Source organism: Cajanus cajan, chromosome 10, assembly GCF_000230855.2.
Source record: "Cajanus cajan strain Asha chromosome 10, NIPB_CcT2T_4, whole genome shotgun sequence".
In the NCBI taxonomy this organism is placed as follows: Eukaryota; Viridiplantae; Streptophyta; class Magnoliopsida; order Fabales; family Fabaceae; genus Cajanus; species Cajanus cajan.
Window position 1 is genome coordinate 40,440,185 of NC_138526.1, and position 14,782 is coordinate 40,454,966.

The following is a 14,782-nucleotide window of genomic DNA, read 5'->3' on the forward strand; positions in this document are numbered from 1 at the left end:
TCCGTAGATACTTCAATATTATCTACGAAAAAATTTCGTAGGTAATATTCCGTAGATAATAACAGTTTTTCTTGTAGTGTATGATATCGAGTATGGAATTCTATTTACTCACTTGAAATTGAGTATCTGTTTCCCTTTCTTTTCCTGCTAGGATTGGAAATATCCTGTATTTTACATATCCATACGATTGAGTCCTTGAGTTTTCAAAATAGTTTAAAGTGCTTCGAATTGCAATTTTCTCCAGACCCCCAAGAAAAGCTTGAAAAAAGACTCGAAGAGTACGATCCCGTCGTTACCCCAGAATGAAAGGGGCGATCTCTTAGTTCTTGGTCTGTGAAGATACATTGTTAGGTGCTCCATTTTTATTTTTCCATTGAGGCTGAACCTAAACCTGTGCTCGAGAGTAATTGTCCATATACTAATAAGGGATGTATGAATTCTCGAGAAGAGAGGAGCCGTGGTGGCACCCCGGATCGGCCGGATCCCATTAGTGAAGAAAAAGTTGGATCTACATTGGATCTCACCTGAATCGCCCCATCTATCCTCCTGAGGATAAGTTTGGTTTCAAACCCTATTTCAAACAAGAGAAGTATGCCATGTTAATGTGCCTTGGATGATCCACATCTCAGGGTTAGGCGCTAATGAGCACATTGAACTATCCATGTGGTTGAGAGTCCTCATAGTCTAGGCACAACAACACAATTATAAGGGGCGCGCTCTACCACTGAGCTAATAGCCCGTCATGTGGGCCTCCCACCGGGGCTCGCTATGTTAAAAGCAAGAGAAACCATACCCCTCTCTTTCCTTTTTTCACCCCCCATGTGGCGACATGGGGGGTGAAAAAAGGAGCTCCTATCAACTTGTTCCAACCTAGGATAATACGCTCATGAGTTTAGTCTTATTTCACCATCGAGCAACGAAAGAAGACTTCTATCTCAAAATTTGACTCAGACATAAATCACTTCTTTTTGGGTGTGAAGTAGTGTCAAACTAAACTACCCAACAAGCATTAGCTCTCCCTGAAAAGGAGGTGATCTAACTGCACCTTCCAATACGGCTACCTTGTTACGATTTCACTTCAGTCACTAGCCCTGCCTTCGGCATTCCCTTCCTTGTGGATAAGGTAACGACTTCGGGCATGGGCAACTCCCATAGTGTGGCGGGCGGTGTGTACAAGGCCCGGGAACAAATTCATTGTCGTATGGAAAACTGATAATTACTAGCAATTCCGGCTTCATGCAGGCGAGTTGTAGCCTACAATCCGAACTGAGGACGGGTTTTTGGAGTTAGCTCACCCTCACGGGATCGCGATCCTTTGTCCCATCCATTGTAGCACATGTTTCGCCCAGGGCATAAGGGGCATGATGACTTGACGTCATCCTCACCTTCCTCTGGCTCATCACTGGCAATCTGCTCAGGATTCCAAACTCAACGTTCTTCCAAAAGGAAAAAAGATCTTTGAGAGCTCTTTCCTGGATTCGAAAGAAAGTACTTGGGTTTTTGCAATAACTACAATGTATATCATGCCTAAATCTAACCGGGGTTCGCGGTGATGTTGGAATTGGATAAGAAAAATAAGGGATTCTAGTTGTAAGATATCTAATGAAACCGTTGTTTTAATTGAGATCTTCCATCTTGCAAATAAGGCATATCTTGTCTAGACAAATTTTTTGAAATGATACCCTTATTTCCATGTCTCTCGGCCACTTTATCTCCTACCTTAATTTCACGTTTTTGTAAAATATATATACGAATTGTTTCTAGATTATAACTGGAACCTCCCTTTTTTTTTGGATCCATCTCACATCAATAACTTGACCCTTACCACCTATAGGTAGTTTTAGACAAGTTTCCTTTGAGGTGGATACTTGAATGTCAAGTATAGCTCGTAATAATCTATCTTATGGGGAATACGAAGATTATTTCACTGTTTGAGGCGTTAATTTACCCACTAAAATATCGCCCATTTCTACCCATAACCCCAGGATCACAATTCCATTTTTGTCTAATTTTCGGAGTAAATGTGCTTCTAGCTAGGTGTGGAATTTGAGTAGTGATTCTTTTAGAACCATAGCTTGTCATATGAGTCTGAATTTCATATTTTTATATATGAAAAGAAGTATAAATATCTTCATAGATCAAATGATCACTAATGAGTACAACATCTTCAGAATTGTAACCCTCCCATGGCATATAAGCTACTAATACGTTTTTTTCAAAGCGAGTTTGCCACCAACTGTAGCATCACCATCCGCTAAAATTTGTCCTTTTTAATGTATTTACCTCACTGAACCTAGAATTTTTTATGCACGCAAGTATTTTTTGTTGGAATGTTGATATATAGTTAATGGAATGCTTAGGGTATCCCCATTATCTAATTAAAAAAATCTTGTTAGTATCGATATAAATAATGTTTCCCTTGTGTTCCGCTATAGCAGAAACCCCCAAATCTAAAGCTACTTGACATTCTAATCTAGTTCCAACAATGTATTTTTCACACCGACAAAAGTGGAACTACTTAACGTTGCATATTAGAACTCATTAAAGCTCGATTCGCATCGTTATGTTCAATAAAAGGAATTAGAGAAGCTCCAATAAAAGCCAAACTAAGCAATAAGGTACCACATATTTTCCTTTTTGCCACTGGTTGTCATGCAATCCCTTCTACAACTTGCCCTGCAATAGTGCCTTGACCAACCCTAGGTCTAATAGACGCAAGCCCTACAACCAATCTAGCAACAATAACGGAAGCAACCGATATAATAGAATTCATGATAATTTCCTCATAACCTAAATAGAAAATAAAGAAATAGTTAATGATATAATCAACCAATAAATTATGAATTAATTATCCAGTTACCAAGATTTATTCCATTAAGGTAATTAAGAATAATTCCAAAAAAGAAGAATAGTTATTTAACTATACGAATTACTTCGAGATTTCTTTTTTGGTCTCTACCTACATAGTTTTTTTGTGAATCTGTATAACCTTTGAATTCTTCATTTTTTTATTGAATTTCTTTAGTCATTAAATATTTAATCCACAATTAGAGATTAAAGGGAAGGGCTTTGTTTTTTTGAATCCCTCTATAAATTTACAGTAGTAGCAAGGTAATTTTAGATATAAAATATTCAAATATATGGTTAGTTCATATAGAATATCACATATACATTGGTTTCTTCTATGCTGTAAACCAATTATTTGTCTTTTAGTTAAAATTGAATTCAAAATAAAATAATTCTTTGAAACCTCCAAAACCAAAACAAAGAAAGAGTTATCTTATAGTGATCAGATTATGTACACCTCGTTTGATTCTCCTCACCTCTACCCTATTTTTTTATCTTTTTTTTTTTGAAGCCCTTCTTCCCCCTTTTTTTTATTATCCCATATAGATACAATTAATCTAAAAGATTCGTTCGACTTCATTATTGTTGCATAGAAATATTAGAATTTGAGTGATCTAATTTTTTTTTGAATTCAATTTTGGTCAATCATTGAATTGAATGTGAATGAACCGGGAATATCTTCTAGTTCTATATAATATCTTTTTATCACACATTGTAAACGTAAATATCACATATAATTATAATTATTCATTTTGTTTTTATTTTCTATTATTTTCTAATATCTATATATATTGATGGTTATTAAGTAAATTATCTTGAGCTGCAGTAGATGTGCGGCAAGCTAAATGAAAAATACTAGTTTTTAGAAAACAACTAGTCAGTGGTGGCCTTCCATGGATTCGCCTTAGAGGGAAGGACCTGTGCGAGTAGTGGTGGACGAAGTAGAAGCGAGAATGTCAGCTTGAGTAATGCAAAAGTTAGTGAGAATCTAATGCCTCGATAACCCAAGGGTTCCTCCGTAAGGTTTTTCCATGAAGGGTGAGTCAGGGCCTAAGATCAGGCCAAAAGGCGTAGTAGATGGACAACAGGTGAATATTCCAGTACTACCCTTTGTTAGTCTCGAGGGAAGAAGGAGGCTAGGTTAGCCAAAAGATGGTTATCGGTTCAAGAATGCAAGGTGCCCCTTCTTTTGAGGTTAATAAAGGGTAGAGAAAATGCCTCGAGCCAAAGTTCGAGTACTAGGCACTATAGCGTTGAAGTAAATCATGCCATACTCCTAGGAAAAGCTCGAACGACTTTCAACAAATGGGTACTTGTATCCGAAATCGACACAGGTGGGTAGGTAAAGAATACCTAGGGGCGTGAGACAACTCTCTCTAAGGAACTTGGCAAAATAGTCCCGTAACTTCGGGAGAAGGGGTGCCTCCTCACAAAGGGGGTTGTAGTGACCAGGCCCAAGTGACTGTTTACCAAAAACACAGGTCTCCACAAAGTCGTAAGACCATGTATGGGGGTTGACGCCTGCCCATTGCCGGAAGGTCAAGGAAGTTGGTGACTTGATGATAGGGGAGCCGAAGATCGAAGCCCTGGTGAATGGCAGTTGTAACTATAACAGTCCTAAGGTCGCAAAATTCCTTGTCCGGCAAGTTCTAACATGATAATGATGATGATGATGATGATGATGATGATGATGATGATGATGATGATAATCGTTTAGACCTGTATTTAAATATAATGAATTTATACATAAAAGAAATGTAAGACCTAGTTTGAACACTAGGAAAAACACCTCAAACTTTGTTTAAACCGGTAATAATCACCTTCATTGTCTCTTATTTTCCCTTAGGTCGAACGCTTTCATTGGGTTTAGTTGCAATTGCGAAGAATGTGATGCTAGTTGATGACAATCATATGTGGTTGAGAAAGAAGGTGTTATAGGTTGTATGGTGTTGAATAGGGATGACAAATAAACCTGTATCCGTGGGTAATACTCGAACCCGTCTTAATTTTGACAAGGAATACGCAATTTGATCGGGTACAAGTAAAACCTGAAATATTAAACCAGGGACAAGGACGGAGACAGGGATGGGTATATACTTACCTGCCCCATCCTTGTTCCCGTCCCCATCTTTGGTTTAATACTCGTCCCCATTTTGATTATTTTAAAGAATTTTAATATTCAATTATGTGTGATTGTTTATTATGATGTGAAACATTTCTGGTTGTTTAATTATTAAAAAGTCTCTTGATTAAAATATGATATAGATGAACAACTCAATTAAAATTGTAATATGAAAAGATAAGCTAAAAATATTGTGTATTTTTGCAAAAAAAAATTAATTAATTTTTTATGGGTACGGTTACGGATATAGGTATACTCGATACTCGATGGGGACGGGGATGAGACGAAAATTACATACCCAACAGGTACGAGGACAGGGATGGGTTTGAATCGCGAAAACAAGGACGAGTATTATAAAACTTGTATCCGACTTGCCCACTACCATGCCTTGTGTTGAAAGGTTTCAAACTTGCAATTCATGTGTGTGGCGTAACTTGTGGTTTTGGCACCGCCAAGCTAGGCCTAGGAGAAAGATTTGGTGGCTTATAAGTTATTAACATTCAATTTTTTATCATTTGAACACTTTTTAATCGTCTTATCTTTATTCGATGTGAAATTTGATTTTTTTTCTAATATATTTGCTCATGCTCAACACTATTCACTTAGTGTGTGTATCAATGATGAGTGATCTTTTTAGAATAGATTTAGATAGATTTGGTACCATCTAAAGAAAGTAAATTAAGAATTTAACTGAACTTACAAAATCGAATTGTAAAGTGAAAGTTGTCTTCCACTTAAAAATTCTTTAATTATTTTATCTCTAATCAATGTGAGACTTAGATTTTCTTTCAATATTTTGTAAAAAAGAAACAAAAGCAAAACTTATTTCAATAATATAAGGATACCCAGCTTGCTGCAAATGAAAAAAAGAAAAAGTTGAAAAACAAATAACATATGGATAAAAACTTATTTCAAACAAGTACGAGTGCAAATGAATAAAAGGAAATAGTGAACAACAAAAGGCATATCGATAAAAAATGAACAAACAAGTACAAATTAAACTTCGTAAACATTAATTATTACATTGATAATTAAGCACATGACTTCACATTAACACTACTACAATCAACAACATTTGTCAGACCTTGCACATTCAACATTTTAAGCAAGACAAATTGACTTTTATACGAACAATTCACTCATCTTCATGTTTATTTATGGTTGCTTTTACATAGCACTATATGGTAGTACATCTTTTCAAAGTTAAAATAAACTATGTTACTCACTTATACATTAAATATCTTCTCCTGCTGGTGTTGGTTGCGGCACGTGCATGGGATCCAGAAATAGTGAATAGATGTAATCTTTTAACAATTCACTATTTGTGTATTTATCTTGATGATTTTCATATGAAACTTCAGACATGCGTGCCAAATTAACTATACACTCAATCACAGACTTTGGAATATCATTTAACTTGATACACTCTTCATTTATAATCTTCCAACATTCCTCAACATCATTGTGAATAAAGCAATAGGCTTCTGCTTGTGAAATACCATATTGTTTCATGCAACATTCAACTGCTGAGGCAACATGCACCCTTTGTTGCTCAAACTATTAATAAAAAAAATAAAAAGTTTAATTGGGAATGTAATAATTATCAATAATTATATAATATATATATATATATATATATATATATATATATATATAAAGAGTTCCACTTATTCTAAAAGTATGTCTTAGTAGATTTAATTCACTCATAACTGATGTTCTACACTAAATTTTAACGATTTAACCGTTAAATTAAAAATTTATAATGCATAGATAAGGTTTACAAATTAAAAAAAATTAAAAATTATTTGATATTTTATTTTATTAATTCAAGTTGATGGATAATAATAATAGCATTTTATATGTTGATTTAAATTTATAAAGAAAAATGTCATATGATTTTCAATCTTTTTAAAATTTTGTAAACTTAATCTACACATTAAGAATTTTTAATTTAATGATTGATTCGTTAAAATTTGATGTAAAACATGAGTTATTAAATAGAGCAAGTCTACCAAGAGACTTACTATTGGAGTAAGTAGATTCCTCCTACATATGCATTTGTATATGTGTTTTGCTTTGATTGATAAATAATTATGGCTAAAGATATATTTGTCAAATCAAATCTCCAATTGCAATAAAAGGATGAATTAATACCTTATGTGAGGCCATATCATCCAAGACTCTACCAATAACTGATACAACTTTAATGATCGTTGGATCACTAGAAATCCAATTGAGCACATCTTCTGTGGCAAATTCCCCGAGGCCAACAAATGATGTTATGAAAAGAGGGAAACAAGAAGTTAAAATTCCATTAATTTTATATTCATCATATGTTGGAATGTAACCCTCATGGCACCATTTTGCTTCAACCATGTAGCCTTTTACTTGGTTAAAAACCTACAAGTAAAGTAATGAATATATTGATAATACAAATTGAATCTTTGTAAAGAAGTATTCAAGTAATAAAATAGAAATTGAAATTATCATACAGCTTGTTTAAAATGTGGCACCACAAAGCTTGATTTTCCACTTTCAGTTGTCGTCGACTCTATTTCATCACATAATTCTACAATTGCATTAAATACTTCTTGCATGCAATGTGGAAGAGATTCTATGGGCTTAATATTCCATCTGAAAAATTATAAATAAAAAAAATAATTATTGAAGAAAAAAACTTTAGTACGTTTGGAAAAGTTGTTTGCATAAAAAAAAACTATGTTTTTTAAACAACTTTTTTCTTAAAAAATAAGTTGTTTTTTTTTATTAAAATGAGAATTTAAAGTTTATAATTATTTTCGAACAACTTTGTTTTTCCTTTTAAGCTCATTTACTACATAAAAAAAATGATTGTTTTTTTTTTTTCCATTGAGTACATAATATAAGCTATGATTTGTCAACCTTTGAATTGCTTCTGTGAAAAGTTCAAGTTCTTGAACAGTGCCATAAGCGTCATAAGTATCATCTAGAAGACACACTACACCAATCAATTTTCCCACAAACATTCTTCCAATGTTGTATTCAGGTTTGTCCGACATGGCCAATGACCAAAGATAGCTCTCTAGTAACCTATATCTAGCATAAGGAACTTTTTTCTCAAAGTTTGAGTTTTTCCACCACCTAAAAAAAATTACACATTCACAATTTAAATATACTTCGATATTTATTAGTTAAAATCTTTAGTATAAGTGTATTTTGATATGAATGTTGTCACTAGGAAAACAATTTAAAAGTAAGGGACTTACTTGGAAATGCTGCAAATTTCTTTTAGATGCAAATTTTGAAGAATATTGAAATCTATTTCTGCAAAGGCTAACAGAGATTCATTGTAGGAAGAATCTTGTTCATATATACTTATATGATACTTTGCCTCAAATCTAGGTACACTCTTATTTATAGGTTGCCTTAAGCAGTGATTGATTTGTGCAACAAGAGATGCACTAAGTTGGTTGGCCAAGGACTTAAGTTGAGTACTTGAGAAGTCACATGCTTCTTCCATTATATCATCTCCATGAGTTCTTAGATGTGAAGCTTCATACAAGCTACATAATCCTTGAATATCACTAGTAAGTGTTTCGTTGAAGTTTCCTTGCTCATTTTTGAATCTGTTAAATATACCTGCTCAATTAATAGATATATAATATATTATGGTTATTTGATGAGTTTTGAATTTTGACATATAACCTTGCTAACATATATAGTATAATTTTCTATATCTAAACATGAATGACAAAGTCTTATACGTACCGGATGAAATTTGATATCCTTTTTGCCTTAACAAGCGGAAGAGTAGAGCATGAGAGTGAAGATCACCAACTTCACCAATGATATTCTCTTTTGTAAAAGTGTTATAAATTTGTTTCAATGTATGATTAATTTCTTGTTGGAAATGATAGGATATACCTAAACATTGGAGTAAGCCAATAAAATTTAGTTTTTGTGTGATACTTTGATTGATTGATGATTGAAACATCTTTTCAACCGCTTTTTTTAATATTTGAGCTTGCTGCTTCACATCGTCACTAATTTCCTGCACATGTGGTTGCATTCAGTTAATATTTATAGAGCAATTAATAAATTAATTTTTATTAGTGTTTAAAATAAAAAGGCGACATTCAAAATAAATAACTTTAATACAGTTAAAGCCTTAAAGAAAATTAGTTTCCGAAAAAACTGGAGGATAGTTCTGTCAATATCATGTAAAAAAAAATAATATGTAAAATAAATGATAAAGAATACATGCAGGTGCCTTTTGTTATTTCTACCAGAATATTTTTCTAATGTCCTGTTAAGTTTGTGGGTCCCCGGCCCACATTTACCAAGAGTATAATTCTAAACCCTAAACCTTAATCCCTAAACTTAGATAGATTCAAGATTAAAACAATATAATAGTTCATATTAAAATTGAATCAAACTCATAATACCAATGCAAACATAAATATGAGAAAATCGACAATAATAATGAGAGTTTAAAATAATTTTATATAATTATTTAATTACAAATTACTCTATAAATTTATAATAACAAACTTTTAAAAATTATATCAATAACTTATTATTGAATTTTACACTATTGATGCGAAATTATTAAGAGTACTACTTCTTCTATTTTTTTTTTTCATAAACATTTTGACACTATTTTTTTTAATTTATATTTTTACTTTCCTAAAATTAATAATTTATTAATTTTTTTATTTTTATTCTTGATAATTAATGTGTATTTATTAAATAATGTGTTTATTTATTTTTAATATATTTATTTCTTTTCTAATCACTTAAAAGATATAAAAATAAATAAATAATAAATATTTTTAAAATTAAAATATTAATTATTTTCTTAATTTTTGTATATAGAAAAAAAAAAAAGAAGGGAGGGAGAGTACCAATGATTCTGGATCATATTTAAGGAAAACATCCTCCAATAAAATGCCTGGAGGAAAATCTACAGAAGGTCGTGCGATGTCAGGTACTGCAAGTTGGGTCGAAGCTACAGGTGTGGAGGGTGCAAGTGACATCGTAATTCGCTTTCAAGAGGTTCCTTATGGAAAAAGGTCGCTTACAAATGAGGTATATATATAGCAAAATTGGCAACAAAAAACTTAAGGCCTTTGGTATCCGATGTCAAAGGATGGTTTGTACGAATAAAGAGGTGTCTTGTTAGAATTATAAATATGATATTTGGACACGGATTACGTAGGGCGGCCCGGAACCATGGCAATCATTGGATTAGACTAATGTTGCTGGTGGAAAAATTGAACAAGTTTTAGCAATTATTTGCAATTAAAATAAGTGATTAAACAACCATAAGATATACAAGTTGATTATGCAAATCGATTGGGAAATCAATATTGTTCAAAATAATATTTAACGTCGACATCTTATTAACATCAACTTTAGAAAATTCGTTATCATCTACCATCAACTTCTTATTATAATTAAGGTTAACTTCAAAATACAATATTTAACATCAACTTCTTATATATTAATGACACAAATAGCTGTCGGAGGAATCAGAACCAAAAATGAAAAGTAAAAAAAAATAATTTAATGATGCTCTGTCAATAGTTTGGCAGAAGAACCATAATAAATAAAAAATAAATAATTTTTTTTAAAATAAATTAATAAAAAAACTATTTACTAAACTAAATAATTTTGGACACGTAAAATGTGGAGGAAAGAAGAAAACGTCATAGTAAGTGAAGATTTGTAGAAAACTTTACTCTGAGTGACGTGTTGATACTATTCACACAGAAAATGTCATTGGTACTGACGTTTTCTATTCATCAACAAAAAGCAACAAATGTCACTACCAGTGACATTTTCTGTTCATCAACAAAAAACAACACAAAACGTCACTGGTACTGACGTTTTGTGTTTGAATTTGACTCCTCGTTACCTCTGAAACATCTTCCAATTGTACACTCTCCAAATGTCATATGAAAAGTGTGTGTTTCTGGTCTCCATCTCTCAACTAATGCTGAAATTAATTGGTGGTCAATAGGAAAGTATGAGATTTCTGCCACTCTCAGCATCCCTGCTCGTGCAAGATACAATCTTAATTCGTCGGGAATTGACCCATCTCTATGATCACTTTTGGTAGCTCTTCTAATACGAAGAACTTTATCAGCCTCACCATTCCATATGTGCTCAAACACGTGAATTGATTGCATAGTCAGTAAAAAATCATCAATGGGTCCCGAATTAACTATTTTACGAGGCATTCTGAAATTATACAAAATCAAGAAATACGTACATAAAATTTAAATAATAAATACCCTAAATCCCTAAATAACGAATAATCAATTAAATCCTAAACAAAATAATCTTATACTACTACATCAATATTATATAATTAAAATCACACAAACAAAAATTATTAAACTTAATTTCGTATAATTTAAATTTTATAACACAAAAAAGAAATGGTAAAACACCTAATTTGGTCCCTTATCATAACTAATAGTTTCAATTTCTGGTTGGCGTTCTAGAACGGCCCGTACTGAATCCAGAACGACCAGTTTTGAAATCAGAACGACCCGTTCTGACTCACTCGTTGTGTATTACATTTGCATCTGGAACGAGGCGTTTCAGTTACAAAATTAACACACAACGACTAGGATCAGAACGACCCATTCTGATTTCAGAACGGCTCATTCCAGGTTCATTACAGAACGACAATGAAAAAGGAAAGGGAAATATTGTTATTGTGCATTAAAAAATTTCAATTTTAACACTTCATAAATTTTTTTCACACATACTCAATTTTAATCATCAACATATTTTTCACATGTACAAATTTTTAACTTATAAATTACAAAATATACATGAAAATAACAACATATAATTCTTTCAAAAATTTAAAAATTACCTCTTTTCTTCTCTTCCTTTCTCCTTCTCCTTCTCTTCACTTCTCCTTCACACCTTCTCTCCGCGGTTCCTTTTTCTTTCTCTTGTCTCTCTTCTCTCTCTTCCCTTACTTCCTTTTCTTGTTTCAAAACACTACTCTCACATGTTATTTAAAGGGAAGAAGCGAGCTCAGAGTAGGGAAGAAGTGATACAGAAAATGTCACCTCCACTTACATTTTCTGTACTAAAGACATCTACTCTCTGCTGACATTTTTTCTTTACACTTTTCTACAGAAAACGTCACCCTATGTGACGCCTTCCATTCAAATGTACACAGATTCTGATTCCTCTGAACTGATTCCTCTGAAAAAACTAAACTGATTCCTTTAGCATGAACAGTGTAGAAAACGTCACCCTGTGTGACGCCTTCCATTCAAACATTTTTTTGCCCAGATTCTGATTCCTCTGAAAAAACTGAACTGATTCCCCTGAAAAATTTGCAGCATGAACAGTGTAGAAAATGTCACCTTGCGTGACGCCTTCCATTCAAACATTTTCGTACGCGAAATCTACATGATTCTTGCATGAACAGTGTAACCTCCTGAAGTCGTCACCTTTCCTGCGTTTTCTTCACTCTCTCTCACTCCTACGTGTAAAAAAAATTAGTTTGATAATTAGTTTTTTTTAATTTATTTTACAAATTTTAATTTTTATTTATTTATAATGGTCAAAATGCCCAATAGTTTTGATATCTTGATTTTGGTAAACATATTAATTATATTATATATTTTGATTGAATATTTTCAAAAGAGAATATTTTCATATAATATTATTGAGATAAGTAAAGACTTTTTTATTAAAAATAATGAAGTATAGGTCAAAATATAAGGCGTGCCTAACCAAACATAAAAAGATGAGAAAAAAAAATATAATAACAATGTAAAACATTATAATATAATTAATTATTCAATCACAAACTCTTATTTATATCAAATTTATTGACTTTCACAAACTTATCTTAAAAGTGGTAGCTATAATAATTTTTTTACTCTACACTACTGCAATAGATAACTTTTAAACCCTAAAAGGATTACTAGATATACCACCCATGAGCTTAAAAGGAAAATCTCACCTAACCCAGTCAAAAAAAAACACCAATCCGACTTCATAGAAGTGCTGAAATGAATCTAAACATAATGAAGACTAAATATATCCTTTAAAACCCCTCACAATAGAGATATATACTACCTGTTTTGAGATAAAAAATTTCGTAAGCATTTATAATATATATATATATAGAGAGAGAGAACGTAAATTTTTTAAAATTTAAAATTAGTTTGTATGTAAATTAATTTGCAGAAATTATTTGATGATAATATTTTCAAAACTTATTTTTAACTTATTATCTTATATATGGAGAAAAAAATTTCCTTAATTTTTATTATTTTTTTTCTGTAAATATTTATTGAAAATTTTATTCAGATAAGTCCTAAATGATAAAAAATAAAAAATAAATTAAACTTAAATATGGTACTACATGTACTATCAATACTATTCTCCCATCAAAATTGGAATCAAGATTGAACAAACCTACATTATGAAGCACATGTTTAATGATGTGACTCAATTCCTTAGAGATCTAGAGTATGATGTCAAGCATATGTATTTTTTGGTAAAGATGTCAAGCATATGTATGATAATGGGTAGGAGGGCCGTAATGGTAATAGTCCCCATCCTCTGCCTCTGGACAAAATTATGTCCCATACTTATTTATTATTTATCAGCAGATATTTATTAATTTACAAATATATCTTCAAAAGTAATATGTTGCTTCGGTATGGGAGGAGGATACAAACAAGCCATGACAAATCTCAGCACATGGTGTAGGTGGCAGAACCAGAAGTGTCTTCGTCTCTACGTGGTAATCCGAGGCACTATTATATGGTGGGAAATGGAATAACATATTGTCTCTGGTGGCACATAATTGTGAGGATGTAATGTTTCACGTCCTAATAAACGAGCAACCAAATGCTATATTACGTGATTTTAGGCACCTTATTGATGCAGTGGTTGTACGTTGGTTTGACATGTGTTCTCAATGCACTACAACACAAATGATATTTAGTAATATTTGAAAAATGTTACTTAATTATGTATAAATATTGCTAATTTATTTTAGCAACATATTATCAAATGTTGTATATAGTTCATGTTGCTAAAGACTTTTAGTAACATTTTTGCATAATTAGGTAATATTTTTTAAATGTTATCAAAATAGTATTTTTGTAACATTTTAATGATGTTGCCAAGATTTTGTTAATCTTATAAAATAATAATTAATTTTAATTTAAATGTTACTATCAATTATTATATTTCTATGTCTCCTAAATTTCTAGGAATTCTTTAAGATTTTAGAGAAAGACATTTTTAGTTAGTCACCATTAATTATATATACAATATAAAATTTCATTTATCTTAAATATAACTATATGAGTATATATACTCTTTATGAGTCATTAATCTATTCGATGTGGGACTTTAATTATGAGTTATAATTAGATATAAGAGAAATATACTTTTTTTACTCGATGTGGGACTGATTTTAGAAGCAATTATAGTAATATTTTTTAAAAAAATGTTGCAAAATAACTTATGTAAATTTTTTTTACTCAATATGAGACTTTGATTTTGAAAACAATTGGAAAGAATATTATTGAAATACAAAATGTTACTCTATCTATAATGACATTTTTAAAAAAAAATGTTACAAAATAACATATTTATATAATATACAGTAACATTTTAATAAATGTAAACAAGAAAATGTTGCTAAATGATTAAAATCTAGTAGTGATGGCTCATATTCTCGATAAGTATAATTTTACAAAAAGAAAGGTGGAGGTGTATTTTGCTTCTTCTTAGTTAGCTGGACTTTACTTTATAGAGACTATTGTAATTTAATCTTTT

The 14,782-nt window shown here is 31.5% G+C and overlaps 1 protein-coding gene across 2 annotated transcripts; it reads right to left on the reverse strand.

Annotated features, from left to right (window-relative positions):
• Nucleotides 1–5,959: 5,959 nt before the first annotated feature.
• On the reverse strand, nucleotides 5,960–10,111 carry LOC109793071 (putative terpene synthase 2). 2 transcript variants are annotated; one of them, XM_029270291.2, is made up of 7 exons: nucleotides 9,853–10,110; nucleotides 8,717–8,999; nucleotides 8,215–8,587; nucleotides 7,871–8,089; nucleotides 7,462–7,603; nucleotides 7,124–7,369; nucleotides 5,960–6,526 (listed from the first exon to the last, which is right to left on the reverse strand). In XM_029270291.2, exons 1-7 carry the CDS (start codon nucleotides 9,982–9,984, stop codon nucleotides 6,203–6,205), a joined length of 1,719 nt encoding a protein of 572 aa, XP_029126124.2. In that variant the 5' UTR covers nucleotides 9,985–10,110; the 3' UTR covers nucleotides 5,960–6,202. The 2 variants fall into 2 exon arrangements, with proteins under 2 accessions (XP_029126124.2, XP_029126125.2); XM_029270292.2 differs by lacking the exon at nucleotides 7,871–8,089 and having other exon boundaries at nucleotides 9,853–10,111.
• Between the last annotated feature and the right edge of the window lie 4,671 nt (nucleotides 10,112–14,782).

What these genes read in the sequence shown, in the direction of transcription:
- LOC109793071 (XM_029270291.2), bottom strand. Translation starts at nt 9,984, where the DNA reads ATGTCACTTGCACCCTCCACACCTGTAGCTTCGACCCAACTTGCAGTA. An exon ending in AGGATATCAAATTTCATCCG is followed by an intron (nt 8,588 to 8,716) that starts GTACGTATAAGA and finishes TTAATTGAGCAG; the next exon opens with GTATATTTAACAGATTCAAA. An exon ending in GAAATTTGCAGCATTTCCAA is followed by an intron (nt 8,090 to 8,214) that starts GTAAGTCCCTTA and finishes AATTTTTTTTAG; the next exon opens with GTGGTGGAAAAACTCAAACT.